We start from the raw sequence: 15588 nt of genomic DNA, 5'->3' as shown, positions 1-15588 counted from the left end.
AATCTTCCCTTTGAATTTCTTCTGTTAAATTACTTAGAAAGAACAAATTGTAATAATATTCAAACACCAAAAAATGCCAGCAAAATTATTGGGTAGTACATCCAAAAAAACATAACATTCAGATCTGTTTAGCAAGCTTGACAAGGCTACAGTGGAAATCTCAATTAAAATTTAATGACTTATTTTGCTTTCAAATTTGTTATTTCTTGGAACACCACTAATAGGATTTGTATAAAGTATACTATGCATATAAACATATTAATAGTTATGCAAGAATGACTCACTGTTAGCAGCAGACACACATTTAGAAAATGGCAAATGCTACAGGCAAGGCTGACATTAGATTATGATCACTTCTCTCCTATTTGCTTCTGTCCTGACGCTTAGAAATGCCTACTTTCAACTTTGATTGTACTGTTAGCATTGTGTGTTTTTTCAACTTTATTGAGGAATAATTGACAAATATAATTATCTCTATTTAAAGTGTACAATGTGATTTGCTATACAGATATATTATGGAATGATTACCAAGCTTAGATAATTAACTGCTCTTGCTTTCAATGATGTTAGTAAGTTCCTTTGAATCAGCAATGTCTAAATTTTAATTCTCCAAGGAGAATTAGAATCCTTTCCCCATTTTCCAAATTTCTTGACTACCTTTCCATGGGATTCAGGAAAACTTTTCTTTTTCTATAAATTGCAGCTGAGACTGTGTCTGACAGAGGAAGGGGCATATGTTTCTTGCAAGAAAAACTTTTTCAACTGACTTATGCCTACAAGGCCATATCTATGCAGGGCCTTGGAGAATTCACAAAAATATGCACAAATAGGCTATTTTACCTGTCAGTTCTGGAAGACCTCAAAGGCACAGGAAAAGTACCCATTAGCACTTTAGGAGTTACCTAAATGCCTTTAAGTATGCAAAGGCATTGGCAAATGCCCATGTTGATTTGACCAAAGACATGGAGAAGCAGAAGGAAAACATGAGATAAGCCATAATGTTGTTTTCACAAGTACTTCTGGACTTTTGCTTTAAACACAGCCTAGACGTGATCAATATTAGCTATCCAATATTAGAAAATAATATTAATCTGGGTTTTGGCAAATCATTTTCTCTGATTTCCTCCCCCAATCCCACCACCATCCAAGTACTTAAATACAACATTATATGGCCAGTTATTATGTAAACTGTTTTCATATGTATGTTTTATTACTGAAGATAATAATGGAAATGTACCAATGAATATTTTAAGTACCTACTATGTATCAGACACTATGCCACATGTTTCAAATGTTTTCTCAATCCTTAAACTAATCCTATAGGATACTTATTTTATACCATAGGTTGAGAAAAATAAGGCTCAAACCAAACTTTTCAACAGCCACACTGCTAGTAAGTGGTACAGCAGAAAAATTAGTCCAACTTCAAAAATTCATGCTCTTTCCATCACACCTCACTGGTGGTAAGTCATAGTATCTGGTGCTACCCAGATGCTCTAAGCAAGATAGCTGGCTCTAGGCAGCCTGCCTGCTCCAGGAGGACTAACCTTGCCATCCTAGAGGGAATAAGACCTTCCTCCCTGTACACATTTAAATAAAAATAGGGTTCCTACAACCCTTATTTGAAAGAAACATACAATAAACTCGGAAGCAGAATATACATTTGGGGCAAGGATTTAAAAATAAACATTGCAAACATAGTACAAAGGGTCTGTCTTACCTTCAAATATTTCACCAGCTTCTGAATCTGCCAATATTCCGATGGCAAATCTGCATTTGCTTCCTGGCGATGATCAGGTGGTTCTTCATCTTCTTCACTCTCTGAGGAGCTCTCACTAACAATTTCCTCAACCTTGTCAGCACTCTTACTAAGAATAATAACAACAACATATAATAAATATATTTATGTCACAGCATGTACATGCTTATAACGTTACTATTTCAGCAACATCTACCTAAATGATAAAAACTCTAAAAAAAAACCAAAGACAAGAACAGAGGGGGACTTCCTCAACTTGATAAAGAATATGTACAAAACCGACACTATCATTGTACTTACTATAGTGAAAGACATTTTCCCCTAAGATGGAGAACAAACAAGGATGTCCACTTTGACCACTGCTATTTTTTTTTTAAATATATTTTATTGATTTTTCACAGAGAAGAAGGGAGAGAGATAGAGAGTTAGAAACATCGATGAGAGAGAAACATCGATCAGCTGCCTCCTGCACACCTCCCACCGGGGATGTGCCCGCAACCCAGGTACATGCCCTTGACCGGAATCGAACCTGGGACCTTTCAGTCCGCAGGCCGACGCTCTATCCACTGAGCCAAACCGGTTTCGGCTGACCACTGCTATTTAGCATTGTACTGGAGTCTCTAGTTCCAGATATAAATCTAACAAAATTTTGTACAGGACTTGTATGCTAAAAACTACATAATGCTGGTGAAATAAATAAAAAGTCCAAATGAAGACACACATAGTGTTTATAGATTAGATTACTCTACATAGTAAAAACATCAAAATTTTTGGCACATTTTTTAAAATAGATATAGCAAGATTATTCTAAATTTATGTGAAAAGGAAGGAAACTAGAATAGCAAAAACAATTTTAAAAGAAGGTGAGAATAACCACTTTACCATATTTCAAGATTTACTATATAGCTACAGTAATCGAGACAGTGTGGTATTCATGAAAGGCTACAGATAAAAATCAACTGAATATAATAGAGACCCAGAAATAGACTCACATAAACACACCCAACTGGTTTTTTTTAACAATGCAAAAGCAATTCAATGATGAAAAGACAGTCTTTTCATCAAATGGTGCTGGAGCATCTGGACATCCATAGGCAAAAAAGTGTAGCTTGGCCTAAGCCTCACACCTTATATATAAAATTAACTCAAAATGGATCACAGTCTTTAATGTAAAAATAACACAACTTTTAGAGAAAAACAAAGGAGAAAATCTTCAGGACTAGAGGCATCACAAAGAGTTCTTAGACATGACATCAAAAGCACAATCCATAAAAGAAAAATTGATACATTGAACTTTATCAAAATTAAAAACTTGTTTTATGAGAGACCCTATATTAAGAGAATGAAAAAAACAAGTTACAGAGAGGAGAAAATATTTGCAAACCACATATCCAACCTAGGATACCCAAAATAGATAAAGAACTCTCAAAACACAACATTTAAAAACAAAATATGATCTGATTGGATAATAAGCAAAAGACATACAAGACATTTCACTGAAGAACATACATGAGCAATAAGCTCATGAAAAGATGTTCAATATCACTAGCCATTTTAGGAAATGCTAATTCCATAATGAGACAACACTACACATCTTTTAGTGCAGAGAAAATAAAAAATATGGCAATACCAAATGTTGGCAAGGATAAGAAGAAACTGAGTCTCATACATTGTTAGTAGGATAGTAAAATGGTACAGCCACTCTGGAAGAATCTGGCAATTTCTTATAAAGCTAAACACACAATTATTACATGTGTCGGCAATTGGGCATTTATCCTAGAGCAGTGGTTCTCAACCTTCTGGCCCTTTAAATACAGTTCCTCATGTTGTGACTCAACCATAAAATTATTTTCGTTGCTACTTCATAACTGTGATGTTGCTACTGTTATAAATCGTAATGTAAATATCTGATATGCAGGATGGTCTTAGGCGACCCCTGTGAAAGGGTCGTTCGACCGCCAAAGGGGTCACGACCCACAGGTTGAGAACCGCTGTCCTAGAGAAATGAAAGCTTACATCCATATAGAAATTTGTCTATAATTATTTACAACCACCTTAATTGTAATAGCCAAAAACTGAGAGGAATGAAAATTTCCCTCAATAGGTGAGAAATTACAGTATGGTACATCCATACCATGGAATACTACTTAGCAAAAAAAAAGAGACAAATTACTAATACATGCCACAACTTGGATGAATGTCAAGAGTATTAGATGAAAAACACAGCCAGTACAAAAAATTTATGATTATGTTTATATGACATTCTCAAAATGACAAAATTATAGAAATGGAAAACAGATTAACAGTTGCCAGGGACTGGGAATAATGGGGGGAAGGGAGTGGGTATGACTATAAGGGGCAGCAGGAAGGAGCTCTGTGTAGTGATGGAATAGTCCTGTTTCTGGATTGCCATAGTCACCACACCATTTACATGTGACAAAATGGCATGAAGTATACATATACATTGTACCGATGCTACCCTCCTGGTTTTGATATTATGCTGTAGTTACCCTAGATGTCACCTTTGGGGGAAGCTAGGTGAAGGGGAGATGAGACCTCTCTGTAGTATCTCTGCAACTTTTTGTGAATCTATAGTTATTTAAAAATAAAAAGTTGAAGAATTGTCAAACAAATTAGTGTTTATTATATTGACAATCCCCCCCCCCAAGTAGTATAAATGTAGTAGAGTATCTTAAAGTTTGTTATTTTTTCCCAAGTTGAAAACTTCACAATGTGAGATTTCTGCCATTTCTTCCAGCTCTGCACTAAAAGAAATCCAGTATGATCATTGTGCAAAACATTACTAGTAACTGTCAGTATAAATATCTTGGCACCCTAAGAGTAAGAATGCCATTAGTTAGGATTAGTTAGCACATCATGTAAGAAATGGTGTTAAAGAACTGGTTAACAGAAACATACCGAACCAATTGTGCTTTTCCAGGTGAAACAGATGGTGCTGACTTTTCAAGTCTTCCGCCATGTTTTTCCTCATGAAGTGAGGTTCTGTGTCTAAAAACATTCTTTATTAGTTACTTTTTGGTAATTAATAGGAAATTAAAAATGGAAATGTATACAAGTATTCCAACATTTTCATGCCCCCAAATTATGTGTTTTCCAGACACAGAGAATTTCCTTTGAGCACAGTCATGCACTTTCTATAATGAAGAAGCAATTTGTTCAGTATTCCTTTGTACTAGGAACATGTCTTCAAAGGCTGCCATCATTGTGAAAGGACTTTACTCTGTACCTTTTAATCTAGTAGATTACTGCCTTGATCGTAGTTGTCTATTTTTTTTACCTTCTCCACCCAATGTTACAGAAAGGCCTGTATCTGATTTTCCATGTATCCCCAGCTTTAGCATAGTCTTTGGCACCTACTTGGTTTTCATTTAACACTTAGGTAAATTCTTAATTTAAAAAAATAAGCACATACAAAAAGCTGAATTTAAAAATTCACCTCCCACTTAACAAGTAGCCCATGTGATTTCTCCATGTGTTGTATCATCTTTTTCAAGTTATTTGCCCAACTTACCAACTACATGAAAGTGAATTGTGTTCTTCCATTCCCTTTCCAGAACCCACATATAAACCCTGTTGCCTGTCAAATCTCTCTGCTTGAAATAGGAAGAGGAGCAGGAAAGAATACTACTCTGTATTTTCTACTATGAAATAAAGTTCTGTAAAAAATTAGACAAATATGGTCACTAAAGATGGTTTTAAAATCCCATCATGCAAATGTCTACATACTCTTTGGAACCAATAGTGGTCTTCCAGTTTAAACTTGGCTTTAATCTCTTGATCATGTGATTCTTCCCAAAATTAATTTGGTTCTTCTCCAACATACTCTTGTCTGAGCCAGGATTAGCTTTACGTAAGGTGCTTGCTGCTTCCTTCTTAGGTGTCTCTTTAGGCTGATCCTTTTCCTTTTGCAGTTCTTCATTAAATCTAGTTTGCTTTATTAAAGAAAAAATTAAGTATGTATTTACAATGATATCCCTGCTGACTTTTCTAGTGCTATCTGAAAATTAACATTGGTGATAAATTCAGAAAAGGAAGTCTCAGATGCATCTTCTGTTGCTCACTGACACAATTGACTAAGGATAACTTCAACACCAAGGCCTCTACTGGAGTTACACTGATAGTAATGTGATGTTCCTAAACTTCACCTCTGCTGTAGCACACACAGATACAACTGCAGGGCGGAACCTCCTCACTCTCCATCACCACTAGAAAAAATTAAATTCAAACCCTATATTGACTGGGAGTCATCATATTCAAATTGCTAAAACCAAGGATAAAAAGAACATCTTTACCTAGTCAGACATGCAAGACACGTTATAGATAGAGGAGGAAACATAATGGTTAAAAGAGGCTTCTCACCAGAAACAACGCAAGGTAGAAGAAAATAAAATTATGTCTTTAAAGTACTAATAAGGGAGGAAAAACCTGTCAACTCAAAATTCTATACTGAGACCCAAAATATCTTTCAAATTTGAAGGTGAAAATAAAGTCTTTCACAGATGAACAAAAACCAAGAGAATTTACCATCAGAAGGCCAGTACTAGAAAAAATGTTAATGAAATCCTTCAATCACAAGGAATATCGCACCAGTCAGAAACACTGGATCTATACAGAGAAATAATCTATAGAAATGGCAAAAATAAACATATCTATAGAAATGGAAAAAATAAATATAAAACTCTATTATTTTTAATCATTCTAAAATATAATTTACTGAAGCATAAGTAGTAACAGTGTTTTGAGGGGTTAGTACATAAAAATAAAATATATGGTAACAATAGCACAAAGGACAGGGAGAGGCATTCATGTACACTATCATGAGGTTCTTAAAATATTTGTGAAATTGTATAGTATTATTTAAAGTGGGACATAATAGAAATACTTTATTTTGCACTTCTTAGAGGCAAAACCTTTTATAATATTTAAGATATAAGTAAAATATATTTATTAATTTGTATTTGATAAAGCTTTCCATGTGATTTCAAGTATATTAAATTTGGTTAAATTAAAAAAATCCTTTAAGGGGAGAAAGGGAACGGTTGGAGACTGTGGCTGAAATCTCTCCCGGAGCGCCGGCTCAGCCGCAGAGAACGCGCCATCTTGAGTGGCTGTTATTGGGAGCGTATAAAGCCAAAGACCTGGCATCCACCGCATCCAGAGATCGGCTACTAACCCGGAAACAATGGACCCCAAGCAGCGTGACTACATGAACTTAGAGGAACCCTGCTTCTCCCCACGGAAAGCAGAGCGAGAACTACATAAGCAAACATCTGGAGAAGAGAGATCATGGTGAAACAAAGAACCAGCCCGCATATGAAAGAAAACCGGGCATCACCAGAAAAGGAAGTAAACAAAATGGAGGAAATGGAGGCAAGCAACCTGTCAGAGAAAGAATTCAGAGAAATGGCCATAAGGTGGATGAAAAGAATGGAAGACAAATTCAACAATATGTGTAAGAACCAAGAGGAAATGAAGAAAAATCAAGAAGAAATGAAAAATGATATCACTGCTATAAAGAACTCAATAGAAAGCATCAACATTAGACTAGAAGAAGCAGAGGACCGCATCAGTGAGCTAGAAGACAAGGTAGGAAAAAATACCCAAGCAGAGCAGCTTCTAGAAAAATAAAATTAAAAAGCAGGAAGAGAGCCTAAGAGAACTCTGGGACAACACGAAACAAAACAACATCCGAATAATAGGGGTGCCAGAGGAAGAGAAAACTGAGCAAGGAATAGAAAACCTGTTTGAAAAAATAATGACAGAAAACTTCCCTGATATAGGAAAGAAAAAACTCACACAAATCCAAGAAGCTCACAGAGTCCCAAACAAAATGAACCCCAAAAGACCGACGCCAAGGCATATTATAATTAAATTGGAAGACACCAATGACAAAGCAAGAATCTTAAAATCAGCCAGAGAGAGACAGAAAGTTATCTACAAAGGATCCCCCATCAGACTAGTGACTGATTACTCAACAGAAACACATCAGGCAAGAAGGGAATGGAATGAAATATACAAAGTCATGCAAAGGAAGGGTCTGAATCCATCAATCAAAATTGAGGGTCAAATCAGGAGCTTCACAGACAAAAAAGGACTACGTTAGTTTATTACCACCAAACCAGCAATGCAAGAAATGCTAAAGGGTCTTCTGTAAAAAGAAAAAACAGGAAACAAAGAAGGATCACAGGGGTAAAGAATAAAAATGGCGACAAACAAGTATCTATCAATAATAACTTTAAATGTAAATGGATTAAATGCCCCAATCAAAAGACATAGGGTAACTGAGTGGATAAGAAAACATGACCCATATATCTGCTGTCTACAGGAAACCCACCTCAGAAAAAAAGACGCACACAGACTGATGGTGAAGGGATGGAAAAAGGTTTTTCAGACAAATGGAAGCAGAAAAAAAGCCGGGGTAGCAATACTTATATCTGACAAATTAGATCTCAAAGTGAAGGACATAAAAAGAGATAAGGCCATTTCATAATACTAAAGGGAGCAATCCAACAAGAAGAAATAACTCTGGTAAACATATACGCACCCAATATAGGAGCACCCAAATACATAAGAAATCTTTTAGAGGAGATCAAGGGAGAGATTGACAGCAACAAAATCATAGTAGGGGACTTTAACACCCCATTATCACCAATGGACAAATCCTCTAAACAAAACATCAGCAAAGAAACATCAATCCTAAATGACACACTAGATCAGATGGAATTAATTGACATCTTCAGAACATTTCACCCCAAAACAACAGAATATACATTCTTCTCAAGTGCACCTGGGTCATTTTCAAAGATAGACCATATATTTAGTCACAGGCAAAGTCTCTTCAAATTCAAGAAGATTGAAATCATATCACACATCTTCTCAGACCACAGTGGCATAAAACTGGAAATCAACTACAATAAAAACAATCCAAAAAAATCAAACACATGGAGACTAAATAGCACGCTATTAAACAATGACTGGGTTAACAGAGAGATCAAAGAAGAAATAAAAAACATCATGCAACAAACGACAATGAAAACACAACAACCCAAAACCTATGGGACACAGTGAAAGCAGTCTTGAGAGGGAAGTTCATAGCGCTACAAGCCTACTGCAAGAAACAAGAAACAATGAGAATAAATTACCTAACTCTTTAACTCAAAGAGTTAGAAAGAGAGCAACAAGAAAAGCCCAGTGTAAGCAGAAGGAAGGAAATAATAAAGATCAGAGCAGAGATAAACGACATAGAGACCAAAAAAACAATACAAAAGATCAACAAAACCAAGAGCTGGCTCTTTGAAAGGATACACAAGATTGATGAACCTCTAGCCACGCTCCCCCAAGAACCAAAGAGAAAGGCCCCAAATAAACAAAATCAGAAATGAAAGAGGAGAAATACCAACAGCCCCCCCAGAAATCCAAAGGATTGTTAGAAAATCCTATGAACAACTCTACTCCAACAAACAGACAATCTTGAGGAAATGGACATATTCCTAGAAAAATACAACTTCCAAAACTTAATCAGGAAGAAGCTTAAAATCTCAATAGACCAATAACTATGGAGGAAATTGAAGCAGTAATCAAAAACCTTCCAGCAAACAAAACCCTGGGCCCAGACAGCTTCACAGGGGAGTTTTCCCAAACATTCAAGGAAGAACTAAAACCTATCCTCCTCAAACTACTCCAAAAAATTCAAGAAGAAGGAACACTTCCAAGCTCATTCTATGAAGCCAGCCTCACCTTAATACCAAAACCAGATAAAAACAACACAATGAAAGAGAATTACAGGCCAATATCTCTCATGAACATAGATGCCAAAATCCTAGCAAATCGGATCCAGCAGTACATCAAAAAGATCATACACCATGACCAAGTAGGATTTATTCTAGGGATGCAAGGATGGTACAATATCCACAAATCAATAAACATAATACATCACATAAACAAATTGAGAGAAAAAAACCACATAATCATATCAATTGATGCAGAAAAAGCTTTTGACAAAATTCAACACCCTTTCTTGATAAAAACTTTCAGCAAGGTAGGAATAGAAGGATCGTACCTCAACATAATAAAAGCCATATATGGCAAACCCACAGCCAACATCATAATCAATGGGCAAAAACTAAAACCATTCCCCCTAAAAACAGGAACAAGACAGGGATGCCCCCTCTCACCACTCCTGTTCAACATAGTACTGGAAGTACTAGCTGTTGCGATTAGACAAGAAGAAGAAATAAAAGGCATCCAAATTGGAAAAGAAGAGGTAAAACTGTCCTTATTTTCAGATGATATGATACTGTACATAGAGAACCCTAAAGACTCCATCAAAAAATTATTGGTCTTAATAAATGAATTTGGCAATGTAGCAGGATACAAAATTAATGCCAAGAAATCCATGGCATTTCTTTACACCAATAGTGAACTTACAGAAAGTGAGACTAAAAAAGCAATCCCATTTACCATCACACCAAAAAAATTAAGATACCTAGGAATAAACTAAACTAAGGAGATAAAAAACTTACACGCGAAAAACTACAGGACACTGAAAAAAGAGATAGAGGAAGACATAAACAGATGGAAAAACATACCGTGTTCATGGATTGGTAGAATCAACATCATCAAAATGTCCATACTACCCAAAGCAATCTATAGATTCAATGCAATCCCCATTAAATTACCAACGGCATATTTCACAGATCTAGAACGAACGTTCCAAAATTCATCGGGAATAAAAAAAGACCTCGAATAGCTGCAGGCAATCCTGAGAAAGAAGAACAAAGTTGGTGGGATCTCAATACCAGATATCAAACTGTATTACAAAGCCACTGTTCGTAAAACAGCTTGGTACTGACACAAGAACAGACATATAGATCAATGGAATAGAATAGAAATCGACCCAAACCACTATGCTCAATTAATATTCGACAAAGGGGGCAAGAGCATACAATGGAGTCAAGACAGTCTCTTCAATAAATGGTGTTGGGAAAATTGGACAGATACATGTAAAAAGATGAAACTAGACCACCAACTCACACCACACACAAAAATAAACTCAAAATGGATAAAAGACTTAAACGTAAGACGAGAAACCATAAAAATACTAGAGGAATCCACAGGCAGCGAAATTGCAAACATATGCTAAAGGAATTTCTTCTCTGATACTGCTCCTAGGGCAATGGAAACTAAATAGAAAATAAACAAATGGGACTACATCAAAATAAAAAGCTTTTGCACAGCAAAGGAAACCATCAACAAAACAACAAGAAGACCCACTACATGGGAGAACATATTTGCCAATGATATCACCGATAAGGGTTTAATCTCCAACATTTACAGGGAACTCATGAAACTTAACAATAGGAAGACAAACTATCCAATCAAAAAATGGGCAAGGGACCTAGATAGACACTTTTCAAAAGAGGACATACAGAAGGCCGAAAGACATATGAAAACATGCTCAAAGTTACTAATTATACGAGAGATGCAAATCAAAACGACAATGCGGTATTATCTCACACCTGTCAGAATGGCTATCATCAACAAATCAACAAACAACAAGTGTTGGAGAGGATGTGGAGAAAAAGGAACGCTTCTGCACTGCTGGTGGGAATGCAGACTGGTGCAGCCACTGTGGAGAACAGTGTGGAGTTTCCTCAAAAAACTAAAAATGGAACTCCCATTTGACCCAGTGATCCCACTTCTAAGAATATATCCCAAGAAACCAGAAACACCAATCAGAAAGGATATATGCACCCCTATGCTCATAGCAGCACAATTCACCATAGCTAAGATTTGGAAACAGCCTAAGTGCCCATCTGCAGATGAGTGGATTAGAAAACTGTGGTACATCTACACAATGGAATACTATGCTGCAGTAAAAAAGAAGGAACTCTTGCCTTTTGCAACAGCATGGATGGAACTGGAGAGCATTATGCTAAGTGAAATAAGCCAGTCAGAGAAAGATAAATACCACATGATCTCACTCATTTGTGGATTATAGAGAACAACATAGACTGATAAACAGGGACAGATCCAAAGACAGAGAAACAGGGATCAGACTATCACTCCCCAGAGGGAAAGTAGGGGAGGGAGGGGGAGGGGGAAGAGATCAAGCGTCGGCTGCGGACTGAAAGGTCCCAGGTTCGATTCCATGGACAACAGGGGGACTGGGTTGCGGGAACATCCGGGGGGGGGGGGTTAATGGAGGGGATAAGGACATATTTGTAATACCTTAACTAATAAAGAATTAAAAAAAAATAAAGTGGGACATAATAAATTATATATATATATAGCCCTAGGGCAGCAACTAAGAAACTTTTTAAAAAGTGTAACTGACTAATGAATAGCATGAATAAAATTGAATCATTTCTAAGAGCTCAATTCAAAAGGACCTAAATAAAAGGGAAAAAAAAGAACAAAGAACAAATGGGACAAATATAAACAACTAGCAAGATAGTACATTTAAATTCAACTTTATCAATAGTTATGTTAAATGAAAATGGATGAAAAAGGAAAGCACAACTATTTGTGGTCTAAAAGAAAGTACTTTGTATTAAAAATATAAATTATCAAAAGTAAAATGCTGAAGAAAATATTCCATTAAAAACAATTAAAAGGAAGTAGAATAGCTATATTAAAATCAGACAAAATAGACTTCAAAATAAATAATATTATCAAGGATAAAGAGGGAGATACATAATAACAGAGTCAATTAACACACAATTCTAATTGTGTATTAACTAAACAACAGAACTTCAAAATATATGATGCAAAAACAGATCTAAAAGCAAAAATAAGATAAATCCACAATTGGAACAATTCAAAACTTCTCTCTCAGTAATCAATAAAATGAGCTGAAAAAAATTAATAAGACTATATAGATAATGATGATGATGATGATGATGATGATGAAGAGGAAGGTTGGAAGATATTGATGAAGAAGGGGATGAGGATGAAGGTGAAGAAGTTGAAGATGATGAGGGGGAAGAAGGAGAGGAAGATGAAGGAGATGACTAATGAACACTGATGGATTCCAACCTTTTTTAAATTTTCTCCAGTCCCTGGGAAGAAGTTGCATTCTTTTTTTTCTTTTTCTCCCCCCCCCCCCACCCCTTGTGCTCAGTCTCCCTGTTTTTGAGGTCTTTTTTCTTTCTCTCCTTTACACCATGGTTCTCACCTTATTTGGGGGGCGGGGGGATGTACCTTGAGCAGAATACTGTGGGAAAAGAATCTTTTCCCCTTTCTGGTCCAAATTCATTTTTATCCCTTCCTGTCTCAAGAAAAACTTAATGGAATCAACACCACCGTGCTCTGTGGGAAAAAAAGAAAAACCTCTGCTCCCTTAGCTCTGCTGGGAGCTGGAGGTTGCTAGGCTCCCGCTCTAGCTTTTTTCCTCCTTTCTCTGCATATTGGGCTCAGAGATTACACTGTGTCTCTATGTGAATATGGACAGTTAGCATTTACCAACATGTACCTGTCTACTTTCTCTTGTTTAAAAAAAGAAAAAGAAAAACTTAAAAAAGGGAGGGTTATAGAAGGTCAGCAAAGGGTGGGTTTGAGATGTTTGGGTGGGTTAAGTGGGCATTTTGACAACATGGCTTCTCCTTTGGCATGTTTAATTGTGATGTTTAACGGACATCCTTGCAGTCTGAGATGACACTTTTAAAATAAAATTCTCTCCTAATGATGACTTGAGCCCTGCCACTCGATGGGAGAATCAGCAGAACCTGTAGGATCTTATTCAGAATTGACATTTCTCTATTGTAATTTTGTTCTGTTTATTTTTAAATTTTCTTTTTGTTTCACTGGAAAGGAAAAATGATGCTCAGTTTTAAACATTAAAAGAGTACAAGTTGCTTTGTTACAATAAAACTAAATGTGTACACAAAGGATTTGGTGCTTTTCTCTCAGAACAGATTTTAAGTTTGACTTGTATAACATATTGCCAAACTTTGCCAACCTAACTCCGTATTTTTTGATACGCACTTTGCAGGATGATCTCAGGGCTATGTGGACTGAGTAAAGGGGTTCGAATCAGTGTATTAATGTCTCCATGGCGGGGAAACATCATGAGTACAATTTGCTATCAGTTTCTGAAAATTTTCAGATCATTTGGAATGCCAGATTGTGCAAACTTATCTCAATCAAACTTAGTTGTACCTTTAATTTTGTATATCAAATTGGCATTTTAAAAATGGGTCTCTATTTACCTGGATATAATAACAGTGCCAGCCACCGCCGCCAGACAGACCTGGTGCTCTCATGCCGAGTTACACACGGGGCTATGGCTGGCGTGTCTTCGTTGGCACTATAAAGGTGGCCCAGAAGACAGGCTTGCAGAGTAAGAAGTCCGTATTGGTGGTTAAGAAACTCAGGTTAGGCGTACTTTTGTCTCAAGTACCAGCTATTTAGCTTACCGTTCTCCAATGAGACACTCTGAGAATCTGGGCGAGATGATGGACTGCCTGCTAGATGCCGTTGTGCATAGAACAACATTATGAGAAGCTACCTAATGCCTAAGCTTTTTAATGCTGTAAAGTATAGTAGTTGAAATTAAATGCCAGTTAATTTTTTCAGAGATGAATTAATGGACAGCCTGGTCAAATTCAAAGCTATTTGATGTATAAAACTTTCTAAGTGGAACTACTAGTATTCCATCAATAGGCAAAGTGTAATAAAACATATCTAGCTGGTTAGTATGTAATTTCTGCACAGGTCTCTGTTTAGTGAATACATCATTGTATACTGGTCAGGAATCTTGCTCCAATAAAAGAACATAAAGATTTTTTACAAAAAAGAATATATAGGAAAAAAAAGAATATTGAAGACCTGAGCAACACTATAAATCAACTTGACTTAATTGATATTTATAGGACATGCCAGCCAACAACAGCAGAATAAACACTCTTCTCAAATGGACAAGAAAAAATTCACCAGAATAGATCATAATTTGGGTGATAAAATAAACATCAACATGTTTAAAAGAACTAAAATCATAACAAAATATCTTCTCTTAGTACAAGGGCATTGAATTTAATACAATGACGGGATGGGCTCATGTCCGGTGTTTTAAGTAGAGGCCTCCTGGGAAGACTATAATAAAGCACCCTCTCCCTCCTACCCAAGGCAGTGTCAGAAGAGGCCCATGGGGAGACTTCCATCCCTGCCCAGCAATAATGAAGCACTTATATCACCACTGTTGTCAATTGAGACTAAGTGGGGAACTTGGACTTTCACTCCCACCTTACCATACCCGCAGACCTCCGCCAGTGAGGCATCAGGAAGACCTGCTAAAACAAGAGATTTAAATAAAATCCAAAGTTTCACAACATAATGACAAAATGTCCAGGACAAAATAAAAAATCACTCATTATATCAAGAACCAAGAAGATCACAACTTGAATGAGAAAGGATGATGAATAGATGCTTATATCAAGATGAACTAGATATTAGAATAATCTGACAAGATTTTAAAGCAGTTATCATATAAGTGCTTCAATAAGTAATTATGGAAACTTGAAACAAATGAACAAGAAAGTCTCAACAAATGAATAGAAGATATAAAGAAGAACCAAGTGGAAATTTCAAAACTGAAGTTTATGAACCAAAATAACTCACTGGGTAAGTTCAGCAAGAGAATAGAGAGGATAGAGGGAAGAATCCATTAATTTTAGGATATAGCAAGAGAAATTACCCAATCTGAACAAAGAGAAAATAGATTGGGAAAAAATATGAACAGACCCTCCAGATCTGTGTGTGCCCATGACAAAAAAAAAATCCAACATATATGTCACCAGAGAACCAGAAGG

The 15588-nt window shown here is 36.3% G+C and overlaps 1 protein-coding gene across 1 annotated transcript in view; it reads right to left on the bottom strand.

Moving 5' to 3' along the window:
- Positions 1 to 1720: 1720 nt before the first annotated feature.
- The window catches only part of LOC102435914 (armadillo repeat-containing protein 4-like), a gene marked incomplete at its 3' end in the record, with an annotated part of 41974 nt that continues 28106 nt past the window's right edge, over positions 1721 to 15588 (bottom strand). Inside the window, 3 exon segments of the mRNA XM_023746377.1 lie at positions 1721 to 1868; positions 4679 to 4762; positions 5507 to 5712. Coding sequence (XP_023602145.1) covers positions 1721 to 1868; positions 4679 to 4762; positions 5507 to 5712 — 438 coding nt within the window.

Source organism: Myotis lucifugus, unplaced genomic scaffold, assembly GCF_000147115.1.
Source record: "Myotis lucifugus unplaced genomic scaffold, Myoluc2.0 scaffold_668, whole genome shotgun sequence".
NCBI classification, from domain to species: Eukaryota; Metazoa; Chordata; class Mammalia; order Chiroptera; family Vespertilionidae; genus Myotis; species Myotis lucifugus.
The sequence above is the reverse complement of the archived record's forward strand: the minus strand, read 5'-3'. Positions and strand labels throughout refer to the sequence as shown.